Source organism: Antennarius striatus, chromosome 7, assembly GCF_040054535.1.
Source record: "Antennarius striatus isolate MH-2024 chromosome 7, ASM4005453v1, whole genome shotgun sequence".
NCBI lineage: Eukaryota > Metazoa > Chordata > Actinopteri > Lophiiformes > Antennariidae > Antennarius > Antennarius striatus.
Genome location: NC_090782.1, coordinates 22,940,576 through 22,959,990, shown reverse-complemented (window position 1 = coordinate 22,959,990; position 19,415 = coordinate 22,940,576). Strand labels below are relative to the sequence as shown.

Here is a 19,415-nt window from a genome sequence, read left to right as displayed (position 1 = left end):
TTTTTTGCTGTTTATCCTGATACATATCACTCAGGGGTTTCAAACACAGTATTTATTGGATTACCTCCCTCAAGATTAGGGAATGGTCTGGTATCAGTTTACTTTTTCTGCACACATTAAACATTTTTTTAACCCAGCATGTGTAACCCAGCATTGTTTGCTGACACTTATGCTATACTTGGTTACTTTTTCCGATGTTTTAAATCAGTGCTGGCATTTTCTTAAGATGACTGCTGGATCAAAACCATCCTTAGTTTAGATTTTTTTTCTACCAATGAAATTTTGTGGACTCTAGCACATTTACAAAGCTATTGGATAAAACCGGATTGGGTTGTGTATGTGACCTACTGACTGCTGATGGGTCAATTAACCCAATGATTTTTGGCGACCTTGACTCGATAAAGCTGCAACATCCAACTAAACATTGATATGAAGTCTTTACAAAACCAATGACGTCATGTCAGACACTCAGACTTAGAGGAAGATATATTGTGAAAAAGGCGAAAAAAATGTCATACTTGGTGAATAATACAACAAAAACATCAAGATATTATAACACAATAGTTGTGAGCATTGTTAAAATACAATATGTTAGATTTTAGTAAAATAATGTAAATACATTTCAGCCTGATACAGAACTGCATTAATCTCATGTCCATGACCTCTAACCGCCCCACTTGAACACTAAAATGACCAGCAGGAGGCGGTCACGCAACAGAAATACTTCATCTAGAGTGAACCAATTTCTGTGAAATAATTACTAAATTTGTTTGGGTATGAGTGGAAAAAACATATTAAAAGCATATATATTGATAATAAGATTTTTACTTATTAGTTTGGCTGAATGGACAAAACAAAAACACATTTAGCTGAATGAAAAACACAAACATGTGGTGTTGATTAAAGGAAACGTACATGTTAGCTAACAGAATAAGAAAACAATTTGACGATGAGCTCTGTCATTTCACCGGTGGTTTCAGATACAACACACATTGTCAGATGATCAATGAGCTCTGATGCAGAAACATAAAGATATGGATGAAGGAAGAGGCGGCTGTCATCCTTAGAAAAATACAGGAAACAAGTTGTCTTCAGACTCTTGCAGGGAGGGCTCAGACAGATCCATCACTCTGAAAAAAAAATTACAATGTTTTATTCATTCTCCTCGAAATACAGAATTTCTGTTGTTTTTTTTAACACTCGTCCTAACAATACAAGCAGTTGCACAAGTCCTTTCTGCTTAGACTAGATACAGACCCCTCCACAACAGCCACAGCAGTCCCCACACAGAGCTCCCAGCAGGCCGTTCAACACCTGCACAGCACACAGTGCCATCTGGACTAAACCCATGACCAGCAGCACGGAGAACAGAGAGAGATGCCAGGACACTACGTCCTTTGGATCGATACACTTTGTCCAGTCCTCAGTGTTGGATAGGTAGTCACTGAAAGGGTGGAAAGGACAACTATTTAATCTGTTGACACTTTAAATCAACAACGAGCAGGTTGGTTCAAGCATTAGCACCGGTCATGCTTTAGCAAAGGTATTGCCAATCTGTTACTTATAATTAATTATAAATTATTAATTATAAAAGCAGTCTGTCACATTTCTGACTCCTCTTCAACAGATGTCAGCTGAAATCTGTTTAACCAAACTAAATAGATAAATAATGACAGCTATCCTCCCTAACCTTGGAAAAAGACATTTGGAAATAATCTTGACTCTAACCTTTGTTTGCTGACTTTGAGAGTTTGAATGCGTGAGAAAACCCTCATTAGAAGTTCATACATGCTGGGAAATTGCTGCTTCGTTATTTATTGAGGCTTTTTTTAAATTCAATTTTTTGCGGAGAGTGAGATGAGAGGATCATTACAACTCACATCTCTGCCCTTGATGGGGGTCTTGATGGAGTTAGAAGTCACAGACAATTAGTTTAGATTTGCATAATTACTGGCAGCAGGGTGAAAATATAAAAAGTAGGGAAATGAGTCAGCTTTAAATGTCACTTATTCACATCCCTACTAAGATGAGACTATATAAACGTCACACTGGTGTGATATGAAGGGTTATTTGATTGTTTCTGCTCCAGGAACTGCTGCAGGTTCCACTCTGTCTGATGCCAAAGCAAACAAAGTGATGCTACACTAAGATAAACTAATCAAGTCCAAGGTAAACCAAACTGAGATAAGATAAAATAAAATAAGCTACACGAAGATCAACTGAAATAAAATAAGATAAGCTAAGTTACGCAAAACTGAGATAGTCTAAAATAAAGTTGGATAAGCTAATGTAAGATAGGCTTAGCTAAAATAAGATGAGATGAGCTAAGAGAAAATAAAATAATCTAATGATGATGAGCTCTATGATCAATTTTAATAATGATGACAAGCAAAATTTTAATTTGAAATAAGCTGATCCACCTGCAAGGTTCTGAAATGTATTTTTCAACAGAAAGAATGGGGTCCCATTCATCAATGCATTATTGGTAACATAGGTTACAATAAAAAAACAAGTTCTTCAAAACAATACGTATCTCACCCATTTGCGAAGGGATAGCCCCATCCCTCATATGTGAGGTTCCTGAAAACCACACACTGAGGGCCGTGGTTTATCGCCACAGCAGAAACTATGACGGAGTAACCGGACCCCAAAACACCCACAGCTGCAAACAGAATGGAACTCAGCATCTGCAGAGAGAAGCAGAGCGGATCATGACTCACACTGGGAATCACCTGTGATCATCTGTGACAACATGATCTAGCGTACAGAGAAGAGGCCGAGGGGCACACACCAAAACGTGCATGGTCAACACAGATGGTGTGTGCATGCGCTTGCTAATTGGGTCTTGGATCTCACACACACACAATCACACACCTACAAATTCCTAAAGTATCGACCAGTAAGTGTGTCTGGAGCCAAACAATAAGTTCTGTGTGAGAAAGTCGTGTGAAACTCGACTCACCTCACCAAAAGGAATATCTTGGTGAGGTTCTATAAATTGCACTTTTTTTTTTGCGTACGCAAACAAAATGTGCAATTTTTTTTGCACATTGTGTGTGTGTGTGTGTGTGTGTGTGTGTTTCATTTATTGCTATGCAAACGGATGATTAAGGGTGTGTCCAGCACAATTGTGTTTGTTTAATGGAGTTCAGGGTGATTCGATTCCACAGTTAGCAGGCGGTGATCAGTAGAAGATCCGGCAGTGGAAAGACAAACACAGAAACACCCTGAAAACCTTTGAACTCCTTTTTATTTATTGGTAGGCATCTCATTAAAAAAATTATTTTTATAATTTCCCTGAAAAAATATTGGAGTATAACATTTATATCAAAGTTGCTAGTTGCTTTTTTGAAACCAACAGCTCAGGATATTAGAACGAAAAAAGTGGAACAAATAAAACCAAAATATTAGCAATTCACAAAATAAACCATAACTTTATGTGCTTCAAATCTGATTTGACTCTGAGTTGAAGCTGTTTGTGCGACACATCTGATACACACACTACTTCTCCGACTGTAACACGTACAGTATGTATGCATGAAAGCTATTTTTGATGCACGATTCTTGGGTATCCTTTGCACTTCTGATTATGGCCATAACCCAAATAATTGCCTTGTAGCCTGATCTGTAAATAGGTGTAGAATGTCCACATATGAAGAGAGTCAGCCCTGGTTTGCCACTATGTTCCTATAATATAAATGACTGCATTCTTATCCTGAGCATTTTACTGAAACACCTGGACATTTAAAAGACTCCTGTTGACACCATTTTCTTGTTTTTGCAAAATTACTTGGCACTTCATTTTAACCTTCCTGCCCTCTGACTTCTGAATGCCACAGCTGTGAATGATTATTTCACTGTGGAGATAAACTGAGAAGCATCCCCTCACCGCAAATCTCCGCCCACAGCTTTCATTGCCACAGCAACCGCAGCAGTCGTTGTTCTTCAGACCCAGGAAAACCAGAGCTGGGAAGATCATCTGTTGGCCGAACCAAGTTCACACACACGCACACGCACACGCACATGCGCACACACACACACACACACACACACACACACACACACACACACACACACACACACACACACACACACACACACACACACACACACACTTGAGCCGATGATGAACTATTATTTGTTCCTCTGCTGCTTGCAGGAGGAAAGTACATTCAATTATGTTCCAGCAATACATGTGATATACAATACATTATTATTATTATATAAGAGCTATGTAATGACTATTATATCATAGTGTTAACACATTGTTCAATCAATATTTTTTCTTCTTTATGTACATCTTAAAACAAGAAATTTGGTGAAATCTCTATTGAATTTGAAATGTTTTTTTTAATAGTTATAGTAAACAGTGTCTAACAGATTAGAGAACAATTAACTAATTTCTTAAAGGACTCACAGATATCACCCGTGTGTTACAGCTCTAGTTTATTTTTGTTTTTTTTTACACACAATTTGTTGTTTTCATGAATCACTGATGCCAACATGATAACAAAATGTCCTTCATACAATATCAGCGATTCATGAAGTTTGAAAAATTTGGACAAAAAACATCAGGATGATAAAATAAATTGCTTTTTATGGCTGTAAAAACAGATATCAGTGTAATATTAACAGTTACACTGTGGACTGTATCAACTATTGCTAACACCATTGTTCATCTTAATTCACTCACCAGCACTCCGGATCCCAGAATCCCACCCATGTACCAGACTTGCTTTGTGATGTGCTCGCTATCCACCACCTTCCCACCGGGGAAGAAGAGCAGGATGTTACACAGCACACATACGATGGACAGAGGTATCAGACTGATCCCCAAACACTTTGCGAAGCCACCGGAACACATTCTGACACTGATGCTGCAATCCACTCCACTAATAACAAACTCCTGGGGTTTTAAATGTGTCTGGATGGATTCAAAATGACTGAAATATGACAAATGACAAAGCAAGGGTCTGACGTTTACGTTTAAAGGTTTTTTTTTTAGATCATTTAGGCGTCACTGGAGATAATATTAACCTGAGGCCTTTATATTTTTATCACTGCAGCTTCCTAACAATTTCTCCTGCACTTTTCAGCCCTTGTCCACTTTAAAGAATCTTCTGAATGAAAATCTCCGTCTCAGTTCTCCTGTTTCTGATGGTGGCTGATGCTCCAGTTTAGCTTTTATACCCTCATTCCACCCCACCTGTCTAAGTGATGTCACTTTTACAACCGTCAGTTGGAAGGTAGCAGGATCACACACACACACACACACACACACACACACACACACACACACACACACACACACACACACACACACACACACACACACACACACACACACACACACACACACACACACTTAACCAAAAACAACGCATCGTCACAAAAAAATCTTGTGATTTGTGGGGGTTGTGTTTTGCTCCCAAAAAGGAAAGAAATAAGAAATGTGACTGTGTGAACTAATGTATATCCCCATGCATGAGTAATGCATCCCCCCCCCCCCACACACACACATACACACACATATATGCACACACAGGAGATGAGATGCACACACAGCCATTAATGTAGGAAAACATAGCGGTGTGCACACAGACACACCAGTGATGACAGTGGTTAATGTTCTACCATGTGTTTTGTTTTCATGGAGACGGTTGAGGAAGTGACAGACAGTTGGTCGATACAGCAGGGCCCCCGTGGCTGATCCGAACCCACCACTGGTTTGGTCAGTAACCAGAAAGCACATTATAGGCTGACAGATGAGAGAAGTTAGAGGTTCAAACTTTCATTCATCATAATAAGATTTTTTAAAAAGTGTCAAAATCTGCCATGAAAAAGACTACATTGCCACACCTCTGCTTGGTTACCTTTCAGCATGGTTGAATAATTAGGATGTTAAGTAGTCTGTAATAAAATCATTGATTTTTAAAGGTTCAATTATTTGCTCCTTGTGTGGCAAACATATACACACAGATGAGTCATTGATTTGGAATTAAGGACTCATTTGGATCACATTCAACAGACTACATTGGCTTAAACAAAATTATTTTCTACTAATTTACTGATTTTTTAAAATTATTATGTACACATTATAACATGAGAAACTTACCACATAAATATTTCAACATTTTATATGAATTTCTAATCACAAAATCAACCTTTTCTCAAAGTAATAAACAAGTAGGATAATCACTGATAATGTATTTTTGTATCAGTGTGTGGCATGGAAAATAATTCTAACATTTAGATGCCTGGGGCCAAGGAACACTCGGAAAATCTGAGTATGATAGCCTTTGAAATAAATAATGCATGATAGACTTAAAAATTATGTTAATTCCTCTCAGCTGGGCCTGAGGTAGCTACGGATCTGGTCAACAACAGCGATCTGCTTCTCTACAGCAATCTGGGGTTGTGTTAACTATAAGCCTCGTTTAAACCATCACTTTTCTCTTTTTAGAATATGTCACACCAAAAAAAAAAGAATTAAAAAAAAATTCTGTCTACCCTATTTCTCCTATGACACAGTATATATTTCCTTATACACTGGGTGCGTTTGATTTTCAAAAAGCATGTCGCTTGTCTATTATATACAAATATGACGTGTGAATGACGAATAATATTAATATTTTCTGGACCAACAAAACCAACCAACAAACAAACAATAAAAAGTCATATTAAATATTAATCAATAACGAATGCAAACTGTAAACTTTAGTGTGTTTTGGTGAATTTGTTCATAAAGTTACAAAAAAAAGTTACAAAAAAAATACAATATAAATATAAAATATATATACATATACATACAATATATATACATGCACACGCACACAGTCTTCTGCATAGTTTGAGGTGGACATGGATCCGAAGTTAAGAGTTTGCATGAATGGGCGGGCACAAACCAGCCTGCCATCCCATATTTGAACTATTTCTGTGTCAGCCTGAAGCCTAAAATAAAACTGAACTCTTTTGCATAATTTGTAGACTGAAATAAAAAAGGAATAAAGGGAGCAGGATCGGAAAGTGCTTAAATGTTCGCTGTCAATCGATTTATCTGTCATCTGTAGTTGCGGTCTCGACTCAGACATACTCAAACGAAACCCGAGTAGCCGATCGGGTTTAAACTCTGTTATGTTGTGTTGAACGTGTGACTGAATAAATGTAGAGAGATGGACACCGACCTAACCTTCTCCTCACGTCGGTCCCCCGTGGTTTGTTCACACGGCTGCGTGGCTTCCACTCAGCCGCTGGCTTCAAACATAGGACTGGGTAAGTGGAGAACCGCTGACAATTGTGATCAAACTCCGCAGAGAAGGGAATCGAACGTGGAACCTAAGGCAACAGCGATCCTCACTGCGCCACCGTGTTTTATTGGATCTTGACGTTTTGGTTTTTTTTTTTAAATTTCAATGCAAAAAACAAAAAAAAAAAAACAGTCAACATTGTAATGAAACACATTAAAAAAAAATCATTTCAACAAGCACACAGAGACCGAACTTCCAAATGTTAAATTCAATTGATTGCACTTGTAAAAACCAAAAAAAACTAAACACTTGCAGTCCTTCAGAAATGAAAAAGGTAATAATTTTAATCTGGGTGAGGTATATGGCTTTTTAATGGCACTGTTGTGGACAGTTTAAGGAATACCCATTTGGAACATTCCTCATTTAAATGTGGTGAAAACATCAGGATCGCATATGAATGGGATCTTGGAAAGGATCAACGAAGGGATTGCAGTTTTTTTTTAAATGAGTGCTTTAGTGTTTTACAGTTACTCCCACCTAGAAGAACTTTGAAACCACAAACACAAAAGTAAACAAAGCTGACCTGAGTTAAGTCTGAGTTGAAGCTGGACAAACATGAATTAAAAATTCCCTAAAGAGAATGCAGTGACTCCTTAAAGTTTTCATACTGTGCTTAAATGCTGTCAGACACCATAGACACTGAAACCATGTGTTTCAGTGGGTTAGCTCGTGATCTTCTCTATTAATAATTTAAGCTTTTTGTTTATTAAATATTCAAGGATATGTTTGGTGAAACAATCTCTCTGTGCTCAGGGTAATACGTATATTTGCTTTACTGTTGTTGTCCGACTAACCAAACCACAAACATATTGAGTTTACCACAGAAATAGGAAAGTAGCACATTTTCGTACTTCAGAACTTTGGACCAGGAACTTTTTGGCAAAACTTTTTGAAGAAATCAGTGGATTCATCGTCCAGTGATTAAAATAGCTGCTACTTTGCTTCATCGAGGTTTCAAAATCACGTCATGTTTAAGTCTTTATATCCGCTGGTGTTTAAATGTCTGCGTCAGGTTTGTTTAAAGTAATCCATCCTGCTGCTGCTGATATTTTAGACACAAATAGTTTGTGTTGCTCACAAATGTAAAAGGAAAAACTTTGAATAACAGGAAAGGTGTAAGGAAAACCAAAGGTCTTTGCATTAAGGCCTGAAATGAGGAGATGTGTCTTGTTTGTTTGTTAATGACAAATATGTGTTTTTGTGTCCAGACATCCTAAAGCGTGGTGGCAATGCTGCAGATGCTGCGGTTGCCATGGCAGCAGCGCTGGCGGTAACAGAGCCAGCCAGCACCGGTCCTGGTGGGGACGCTTTCTGCTTGTTCTACAATGGAGAAACTGGAGAGATCAGAGGAATTAATGGCAGGTGGGTCCTCCTCTGACTTCCTGTCACTGTTGTCTCCATAGTGCAGGCTGAGACTCTCTCTCTCTCTGTCCTCAGTGGTCGATCGCCCAGAGCTCAGACCTTGGACTTCCTGGAAGGATGCGGTTACACTGCGCAGGCCCCTCCTTCCCCTTTTGATGCCTTAAATATCACAGTACCAGGGGCCCCTGCATGCTGGTGTGATACCATACAGCTGTTTGGTAGTCAAAAGGTTTGCATGTCTGTGTCTGTGTGTGTTCGCGGGTTTTATGTGATGGTACCTGTTTTATACAACAACCAGACAAACATACCTGGTAGGATGAGAGTCATGACCCTTGTGTTACAGCAGTACATATCATGGCCACTGAACACACAGCTTGGAAATAAATGTAGCTATTAATAGATTTGACAATTAGTAGAATTGGAATGCTGAACAACTTGTGTAGGAGGGATTGTGTCTGGAGAATTTAGGGTTTCCTCTCGCAGATCAATCAATCAATTAAATTAATCATTTAACCTTTATTAGTATAGCGCTTAATCAGATCAGCAGACATTTAAAAGCGCTTTAACAATGAATGCAGATGCTTTCCATAAAATACTTCTCTTTTATTGAAAAAGTGCTCATCAGCAGATTTAGTAGCGTTCTGTTGTTCACAGCTACTGGTAGATTGCCAAGTCCATTTAGTTTGTAGGTCACGTTTTGCTGTTCTAGTGAAAGCAAAGAGATTATTTGATTATTATCCATTATTTATTATCATTTTATATTTGACAATATGATTATACATTATTTCAGATTGTGTTTTACATTTTTTTGTGGGTAATATTTTCCTTCAAGGTCAGGCTTTTCTTAAACACAATTTCTTTATCTGTCTATAGTTACCAATCACATCCAATCCAATCTTTAACAACCACAGTCGACCAAAGTGTTGTTACATTTTAGTTACATTTTAGATTGTAGGGCCAAGTCTTCATTTTGGACGTGGATTTAAACACAGGCGAATATTTGTAAATGGAAACATTTAATAAAATGAATGTTTAACCTGTAAAAGCTAAAGATGGGACCATTTCAATAGGATCAGATTGTAAATCCATGCTTTAGTGTCTCAGAGGCTTTATGTTTGAACATTTCTGGTTGCCAAATTCCCAGTACGAGGAAAATGATGAACACCCTCAATAAATATCAACACACCCACAATGTATTAGCAGATTAGTGCTAAAGTTCTACATCTGGTGTTAGTTTCTCAAAATCATTTGTTTTTTGATTCACATTTTCTCTAATAAATAACAAACTATTTTAATGGTAGAATAAAAATAGTTGTGCATCAAAAACTTTCATCACCTGAACTAAAGGCAGCACACTCATGCTCTTGAGTCTTTTCTGTTTGGAAATCTCTATAATGAAATTGTAAACCAGTTGTGGTCTCTGTTTGTTCACCTCAAAACAATGAGTCATATTTCCTGCTCAGTGAGGTTTCCCGTGATGCAAGACGCATGTGCTTCCTCTCCCCGTTTCCCTAGCTGTCTTTGCAGGAGGTGTTGAGCGGGGCTGTGGATCTTGCAGAAGGAGGGTTTCCTGTGGCAGAGGTGGCATCTTACCAATGGACGAGGGGGGCGGCTGCTCTGAGGGATGCTGGGAAGGAACTGGGTGGAGACCTGCTGATTAATGGTCATGCACCTAAATCTGGACAAATATTCAGAAACCCTTCGTTAGCCCGGACTTTGAAGGTGGGGTCCTCAAAGTGAGAAAAGTCACATGTTCATTTGTCATCAGAGGGGTGCTGGGTAATATTTTTAATTTTCTTGAATTACCTAAATAGTTTAATTAACTCTTAGTGATATTGGGGTCAATAAGTAGTTATTCCTGGACCTTTAAGCCTGTTAGAGTTTATTTATGAGTCTGTGAGGAAAGAAGACAAGGTCGATAAAGGAAGATGAGTACAGGTATTGATATTACGGGGAGTCATAGCACAGAATGGACAATTTTATTTTACATTTATTATTTTTTTATCAGTGGTTTAAAATATTTTTGGAGAGATAATTGTTCTGATGCGACGCTAAGTCTCTCCTGGGTCACGTTTTTACTTATCTGATGATGGATGACTGCACCTTGTTCAACGTGTGCATCACGATTAAAGCATGTGCTGATAGATTAGCTTCTGTATTACTACATTAAACAATCAGTGTGCAGTAATGTGATAATGCTGCCAAGTACGCCTGTGATGACTTCAACTCTATCCAGACACAAACACACACACATACGCACACACACGTCCTTGAGAGAGTAGAAACAATAGAAGTGACCTCAGCCTCATTGATGGATGGTTTCCATGGAAGCATAATGCTCATTCCCCAGTGATGACGATGTGTGTCACTTCCTGGTGGAATTCTCACGTGTCATCCTGTTCTTTTGATAACTCAAACTTGTGGATGTGTACAAAAGCAGAAACCCACATTCATTGCATGCAAAACTCTTGTGGGATGATGTCATGGAAACAATCTAGTTTTAATATTTAAAACAGGAATGGGAAGATGTTGGTATTTACAGGAGCTGGGTGGGCGGGGCAAATCAGCTTTCTACCAGGGCAGAGTGGCCCAAGCGATCGTCGACGTCATCGAGCAAAACGGAGGAGTCATGACTCTGGATGACCTCAGCAGTCATCAGAGTGAGGTCATCAGCCCTTTAAGCACAGAATACAAGGTGAGGTCTGCGAGCACGGATGCTTGTTGTGTGTGTGTGTGTGTGTGTGTGTGTGTGTGTGTGTGAGTGTGTGTGTGTGTGTGTGTGTGTGTGTGTGTGTTTGGACTGACAGGCACTCCATTGTTTGCTCAGGGTGTGCGTCTATGGGAGACTCCCCCTAACAGTCAGGGTTTGGTTGCTTTGCTGCTGCTCAACATCCTGGAGAACTTCCCTCTCAAAGGTAGTGACATAGCAGTTAGTGATGACATAAGTGTTAGTGCTGATCATATTGGGTGTAGATATTCCTGATAAATATTTTACTTTATTTCTTATCATTGAAGGGAAATAGAATTCCAGATCTTACCACTCTTAACAGAAACCACACCCAAACATTAATAAATGAGAAGCAAAAGTTTGATGTGGGGTTGTAAGAAATGATAGATTAGAATGTTTAATGGCAAAAAATATTATTTACAAAAAATGTATAAAAACTTTGCCAGACACTATTGTACGCCATATGTGGACACACGTATTGAAAACTGATCAACAGAAGCTCGACATAAAAAGAATAAATCCTAAATTTAAATGTCGTTTTGTGTGTCTGTGTGTGTTTCTGTGCATGTGTGTGTGTAGCTGTTGGCCATAACAGCTCTGACTACATCCATGTACTGGTGGAAGCTGTCCGTCTGGCAATGAAAGATGCTTCTAGTTACCTTGGCGACCCGGAGCATGTGACCATCCCTGTGGAAACCTTACTGGAGAAGAACTACAGCCGCCAGCGAGCGCAACATATCAGCATGGACAGGTGTGTGTGGGTGTGTGTGTGTGTACTGATGTGTGTCAGTACCAGTGTGTACCAGTTGTGTTCTGTTGATCTAAGATAAGAGTGTAGACTTTTACTCCCCCCATGACAGTAATGTTCATCCCTTCATGCTGTGGGCCCTCTTCCATTAGACCTTGTGCTCTCTCTCTCTCTCTGTCTCTGTCTCTGTCTCTGTCTCTCTCTCTCTCTCTCTCTCTCTCTCTCTCTCTCTCTCTCTCTCTCTCTCTCTCTCTCTCTCTCTCTCTCTCTCTGTCTCTGTCTCTGTCTCTCTCTCTCTCTCTCTCTCTCTCTCTCTCTCCCTGTGCGCAGTGTGACGAGTGAATTGTATTGCACAATAAATTGTGTGTAATTTAGAATTTGAACTTCATCCTCAACTGAAACAAATAGACTTCAAAAGTAGAAAACACACACACACACACACATACACACATAGACACACACACACACACACACACACACACACACACACACACACACACACACACACACACACACACACACACACACACACACACACACACACACACACACACAGTTATAATTTATGATAATTACAATAACCCTAAGTCATTGAGGGCATGTTACCAAATTTTTTCTCCTGTGCCTTCAGTTTATTATCACCTGCTGCTTCAATGATTCAACCATTAAATGTGAACTAGAACTTATGATATGAAACAACCAATAATAAAAGGGAAGCTGTATGTGTATCTTTATATTTTTTTATTCACCTAATAATTCAAGCGATTGTAGAAAATCCGCTGAAAGCAGGAAATTAAAGATCTTGTTTGGCAGCCCTGCCGTAAGCTGGTTACCATAAACCCTGTGTTTACATGCGAGTGTTCTCAGCCAACACCCTGGGATGTTTTCTGAACCGAGGCTGGCATCGGGTTTATCAGTGATATGTGACATTACAGGCTGAAGAGTATTTTTTATTCTGTTTGGATTATAAAGTCTGGTGGTGCTGTGAGATGGGAGATGGTGAGAAAGCACACATGTATTAAGATTATCTCAGTGATGGCCGATGCTTCCAGAGTGCCTGGATGAAAACCGAGGCCTTTGGCTGCAACTGAACGCCTTTATTTTTATATATATTTGAGTAAAAAATGTATTTCTATTCTGACATAAATCTAATATATTTATTCAGTCATTGGTACCGCATTTGCTTCATGTTATTTTAATTTTCTGTGCTTTCTAATTATATGGAATACTAAAAAGTCCAATTTTATTGACAGGAACATTCAGAAGCAGATAAATATTTTTGTAAATAATCCTATATATCTTGTGTGTTGAGATATTTAGCATGTACATGAATACCTAACATGGTTCTATTTAACAATCGAGATGTGTCCTCCACTACCCACACCTTAACAGAGGACTACAGTTGTAAATGGAAAAATGTTATAGTATTGTATTTCATTAATTATGATCTAATAGTCTAATTAAAGTTGACAAACAGGTAGCTAAGTGATCATGTAGAGAAGGTCAACTAGGGCAACAGGACGAGCTAAAATAAAAGGCTGATTCAGTAAGGAAGCTGAAATGGTGATGGAAACTGGAAACTTCTGAATGTACGGTCAACAAAATGAATTCATCAAATTGGTTTTAAAAATTAGATTTAGAATTCTATTTTAGAATTCTATTTTTATACATAATACATACATTTTCATCTTCTGTATTTGTTGATAGATTGATTGTGAAGATAGTTGATCATAAATTCCTCTTTAATGTTCTTCTCAAATATAAAAAAAAAAAACTATTTTATTTCCTTCCTTTGTTATTTGTTGCATTTATTTCCCAAAACGTCGAACTCTTCTTTTGAATTATTCTCAGACTCTGCCTCTTTTTATCTGATTTTATCTCACATCGGTGTCAGCGGCAACAACAGTAACGGTCTATGCAGGTTTTTAATCGTCCTTGTGTTCATCTGCAGGACTATACAACAAGTGGAGCCCGGTTTGCCGACAGGAAGTGACACCGTCTACTTCTGTGTGATCGACAGTCAGGGAAACGCCTGCTCATTTGTCAACAGCACATATATGGGCTTTGGAACTGGGCTGGTCCCGAAGGATTGTGGATTCTCTCTGCAGGTGTCAGAAAGAAACTTTTGAAAGCCTGATCGATTTGTGTAACTGCTGTCTGGTCACTGCAGGAACTGAAGTGTTAAACTATGAGTGGTGCAATTTTGAGACTATTTGATGGCAATTTGATTGCAGTTCATTGTGTATGATGCACAGACAAAGAGGAACAGACACAAATATAAAGAGATTGCACTTTCAGTGATTTTAACATTTATGATCCTGTTTTCATAATAATTGTGTAAGAATGTAAAAGATGCTTAATGTATGTCTCTGTGCTAATGTGTCAAAATCTTACTACCCTCCTTTCCTGCTACTGTGAATAGCACAGACCTGAATGAGGAGACTGCAAAGCTGATTCCTGGCGTTTTCTCCAAATCTCACAGAATCGCGGGGCCAACTTTACTCTCCTTCGTAACCACTTCAACTGTGTTGCTGGGGGAAAGCGTCCGTTTCACACCATCATACCTGCGCTTCTCACCGAATCTGCACCCAAGTCACAAAAACCACAGCTCCTCGCTACACTGGGGGTGATGGGGGGTTTTATGCAACCACAAGGACATGTCCAGGTAGGCTAATTCAGCAATTAAAAAGATTGTTTTTGATTATTAACCTTTAATGTGGTTTTTTACATCAGTTATGTTATAGTCAGGTACTGGAGAAATTCTTATTGGAAACACAAATGTGTGTTTTTAAAAAAACCCAAAAACTTTTATTCAAAATAAGAGAAACATATCCTGATGTTACTGTTATGTTTAGGTGTTCTTGAACATGTTGGAGTTTGGGATGAATCCTCAACAGGCTCTGGATGCACCAAGAGTTTATGTGCATTATGACCAGAAAGGTATTCACCCAATTAGACACACAAACACATACATCATATTTTTTATTGTCCTATATAGCATCACTAACACGATCTCAACCCGACCCACTTTACAACATTTACAACAACGTCATCTATTTGTTTGCAGACACCAGTGTTCAATAAAGAACACTGTGTCTCACTATGTTGGTTAACTTTATTCTGTACTCAGGTAGCATCCTTCAATGAATCTGTACAAGATGAAAATCATGTGCATATGCCAATCTTTTCTAATGTGAAGCATTTTTTTAAGGTTTAAATCATTTGATGCAGCATTTTGTTTATTTAGCTGAGGATTGGTCGGTGCATTTGGAGGAGGGGGTCGACCAGCAGGTAGCCAAGGACCTCAGAAAAAGGGGCCACAAGGTCATCGGGCCAATCACGGGTACCATATTTTACACACTTCCTGTTTTTATGGCTACTTTTTATTTTTATAGAACGTAGATAAATTTGGCCATCTTTGATTTGTTAATGTATCAATTCATTAGTTAAATCTAAATAGAAAACTAAAAAAAAAAAAAAGGACAGATAAATATCTTAGCAGTCAGCTTGTTCCAGATGTCATGGTTTTACTTTACTGTTTTAGTGAGGACGTATATTCTAACTACAGATGATGTGTGCAGTGTAGTCAAAAGTTAATGTGTCAATATATTGATGGAAAGTAACAGTTATTACTTCCTACCAACTCTTACTTCCTGTCACAAACAGGATGCTATTATTAGTTCCTCTTCCCTCCACATCATATGGCCTTTTAGATTGATTTTCTTTCTGTACGATAGCACATAATGGCTAATGTTGAATTATTAATAAAATGTATATTTCAATTGAAACAAGAATAAATGAGAAGAACCACTCAAATTTGAAGTGGATCTGGATAAATGATGAAAGAAAAAACTAGACAGAGAGCACAACTTCATCCCAGAGACAGAACCTCTGATATTATCGATGCAGATTTAGAGGAAGAAATGTCTGACCTGTGGACTCGAGTCTTATAGCCTGACATAGGATTTAAGTTATGACACACCTGGCTGTAAAATCATTTATTTCTGAACAAACAAATTGTATTTGAGGAAGCTAAAGTGTTACCTGCGTCTCGCTGTGCTACTCAACATTTCCTGAGAACAATACATGCCTATTTTTATGCCTCACTATCATCATCTCAGTTTCAGACTATATATATTATTTCTACTTTTTAAAATTATTTGTTTGCCTAACACTCAGGCCACGATAGAGCCATGTTTGGGAGAGGGCAGATCATCACAGTGGGGGATTGGTGGAACCCAGATGTCAATCAAGTTGATCATCCAACCACAGTGCTGTGGGCAGGGTCAGACCCAAGAGGGGATGGATGCGCTCAAGGCTACTAGAAGACGTCTCCTCTTCCTCTCTCCTCCTCCTCCTCTTCTTTTTGCTCCTCCTCGTTTGTCTCAAAGCATTATCAGGGTAAATTCCAGTGTAATTTGTTGTTGACCAGTAGCAATATAAATTTGTGTGTGAAGTATTTCACACCAAAAATTCATTTCCATGATCATCTGATTTTATCAGGTTACAATTACCCATAATTCAGGTGCCATACGTGGTTTGTGGTGGAATAAATAATGGAAATAAACTTTTTTAAAAAAGAAGTTTTAAACTAGATTTATTTACTCAGATGCCAATGCAGACAAGTCATAAAATAAATCACTTCCCTCTTACATACCAAAGACACCTTTCCTCATATGCCCAGTCATAAATAGAGCTGAATTACAATAATTTAACAGAACTATTTACTATGAGATCTTTAGGAAAGAAGCTGAATTCAAACACAGTATTCCTGAACGCAAGTCTCTGAGTTGTAGGTGTTGTTGCACCGTTATGGTTAGCTGTTAGCTCCAATCATTAGTCTATCATAAGAATTTAAGATGAGGAGGTTTTGTTTTCCACTTTGTGGTTTGACCTTTTCAACAGCTGATGTTAACAAATCAATGATCAATGGTGTTTATAAGATTTCATGTCTGAAAAAGGAAATGTATGGAAATGTTTGTTCTGTATTAAAGCATGATTTTACACAACACAAACAACTGATTTTATTATAAACTGCTTTGTAAATTTTCATGCCTTTCCAGTGAACCATAATCTTTCATGTTTAATCTTAACAGCATCAAACTAACACATGACTATTAAATTTATTAAGCACAATATTGTACTATGGAGGACAATTGAAATCTGTGAGCGATGTCTTGACACCTCCAACTCAAATGTCAGCTGCAAATCTAGATCATCCAAAAGGTTATTAGGGATATTAGCATGAAATATTGAGCACAGTTCTTCTCCCTTGGCACATTTTTTGGACATATGATCACAATAACTAGCGATGAATAAATGCTTGTATTCTAAGCTTTCAGGCTAAGCGGTTGCGCTTTATCTCGTACTGATAATCTGTGTGTCTGTCTGCACCATGCAAACCGACCAGATAAATAATTACAGTGTGTGTATCGGTGTATTATTCCTGCTCTGGAAACCACTTTCTAGAGCAGGAATCTCAAACATGATTCTACTTAGACTCAAATCTCCCGGTGTAAAAACATGATGTTGGATTTTGTTAAATTCTTGATCTCCTTATGGCTCCAAACCTCACCTGGTACCGACTGTTTACTGCTTTAAAGAGCCAAGCGTTAAGTCACTCAAACACGTTCCGTTTAACATAATCTGCTTAATTAACACTAGTTGAAACGATTCCATTGCTACATTCCGACCGGATTATAAAGCAGCTCGCAAGATGCTGGGCCTCTAAGTCATACGTGCTCTGCATGTATGCATACAGTTTGTCTGACACAGCACAATTAAAGGCTTATGTTGTGCCCTGTTACCCCTCACACTGTTGCATCACACTGACCTAGAAAAATATCGCCTTGTCGATGGGCCTGACGATGACCTCAGGGACATCTACTAAACTTTTTTAATCTATAATATATACCAAACTTCTGCTTTCTTGTCAAAACTTTCGCTGACATTATTTTTATCTATAGTGTACAATTTACATTCTTAATGTTCTTGCAAGTATTTGAAACATGGCTTTGAACCGTTTTATGGAACAAAAACAAAAACTGAAAACTTTTTGTTTTTTGCCGGGAACAAAACAGAAACCAAATACTTTTAATACATTTTTAAATATTTTAATTTTCTGGAACAGAATTGGTTATTCAAAACTAATTTTCGGAGCCACAGAGTTCTATGAGTGAGGGGCCGTTAGGGACATAATTCAGAATAAAGCTCTCACACACGCATTTTCAGGAGCATGCGGTTCGGATCCGCGGAACTTGGTAGGAACATGACTCATGAAAATGACTCATCATCTCTTCTTTTTCTGTTTATTAGTTCCAACTTGTTATTATAATGGATAAAATCTGGAAACTGCTGCATGAAGACCAGATAGAGTTTGTGTGTGGTCATCTAGGTCTCCATAACGGCCCTCCTGGTCAAAATTACTGTGGTCATTTTTCAGAAGCCATTCAATACACCGCAAAGCACTTGTCAAAAAACTTTACTACATCCTCTTCATTTCCTTGCACATTATAATAACATGTTGGAACTAATAAACAGAAAAAAAAGATGAGATGATGATTCATTTTCACGATTCAAGTTCCTACCACGAATCTAGACCACATGCTCCTGAAAATCAAATCCAATCCAATCCAAACTTTATTTGTTGAGCACTTTACCACAACCGCAGTCGACCAAAGTGCTGTACAGGCGAATGAATAAAAAAGAACAAACATTATAGATAAAAGACACAATGGCTCAAATATTATAAGTAAAGTTAATCAACTAAAAACATAAAACATAAAATATGAAAATGCTCCAAAGAAGAAAATGCCCCACACTTCCTCTTTTGGGATGCCTTCCTGTTTCACTGAAACGCCTTCCGGTTCTACTGAAATGTCTACACACACACGACTGAAATGTCTGCACACACAATACTGAAATGTCTGCACACACACTATTGAAATTGAAAAGTCTGCACACACACTACTGAAAGGTCCGCACACACACTATTGAAACTGAAAAGTCCGCAAACACACTACTGATATTTTCAGTAGTGTGTATGAGAACATTTCAGTTGTGTATGTGAAAGTTTTATTCTGAATTATGTCCCTAACAGCCCCTCATAGAGTTCCATGGACTCTGAAACTTCGAAGCTTTGAAGCTTTGAAACTTTGAAGCTTTGAAACTTTGAAACTTGGCTGCATCACAAGCAACTTCTCCGTCTTAGATTCTCTATTCTGTGTTCTGAACTGGATCAGAGGTGTTCAGCGCTGTTGTACTGTTTACT

The 19,415-nt window shown here is 38.2% G+C and overlaps 2 protein-coding genes across 3 annotated transcripts; one reads left to right on the top strand and one right to left on the bottom strand.

Annotated features, from left to right (window-relative positions):
- Nucleotides 1-990: 990 nt before the first annotated feature.
- Nucleotides 991-7,289, bottom strand: tm4sf4 (transmembrane 4 L six family member 4). Of its 2 annotated transcripts, XM_068318567.1 has the most exons (7): nucleotides 7,190-7,289; nucleotides 5,635-5,758; nucleotides 4,694-4,762; nucleotides 3,890-3,979; nucleotides 2,539-2,687; nucleotides 1,258-1,444; nucleotides 991-1,130 (listed from the first exon to the last, which is right to left on the bottom strand). In XM_068318567.1, the coding sequence occupies exons 2-7, from the start codon at nucleotides 5,650-5,652 to the stop codon at nucleotides 1,113-1,115; spliced, it is 531 nt and encodes a 176-aa protein (XP_068174668.1). In that variant the 5' UTR covers nucleotides 5,653-5,758; nucleotides 7,190-7,289; the 3' UTR covers nucleotides 991-1,112. The 2 variants fall into 2 exon arrangements, with proteins under 2 accessions (XP_068174668.1, XP_068174667.1); XM_068318566.1 differs by lacking the exons at nucleotides 5,635-5,758; nucleotides 7,190-7,289 and having other exon boundaries at nucleotides 4,694-5,143.
- LOC137598441 (glutathione hydrolase-like YwrD proenzyme) lies at nucleotides 7,117-16,728 on the top strand. Its single transcript, XM_068318563.1, has 12 exons — nucleotides 7,117-7,272; nucleotides 8,516-8,669; nucleotides 8,745-8,898; nucleotides 10,185-10,391; nucleotides 11,212-11,364; nucleotides 11,497-11,584; nucleotides 11,977-12,148; nucleotides 14,097-14,253; nucleotides 14,628-14,810; nucleotides 15,001-15,085; nucleotides 15,393-15,488; nucleotides 16,325-16,728. The coding sequence occupies exons 1-12, from the start codon at nucleotides 7,173-7,175 to the stop codon at nucleotides 16,468-16,470; spliced, it is 1,695 nt and encodes a 564-aa protein (XP_068174664.1). The 5' UTR covers nucleotides 7,117-7,172; the 3' UTR covers nucleotides 16,471-16,728.
- Nucleotides 16,729-19,415: the final 2,687 nt, after the last annotated feature.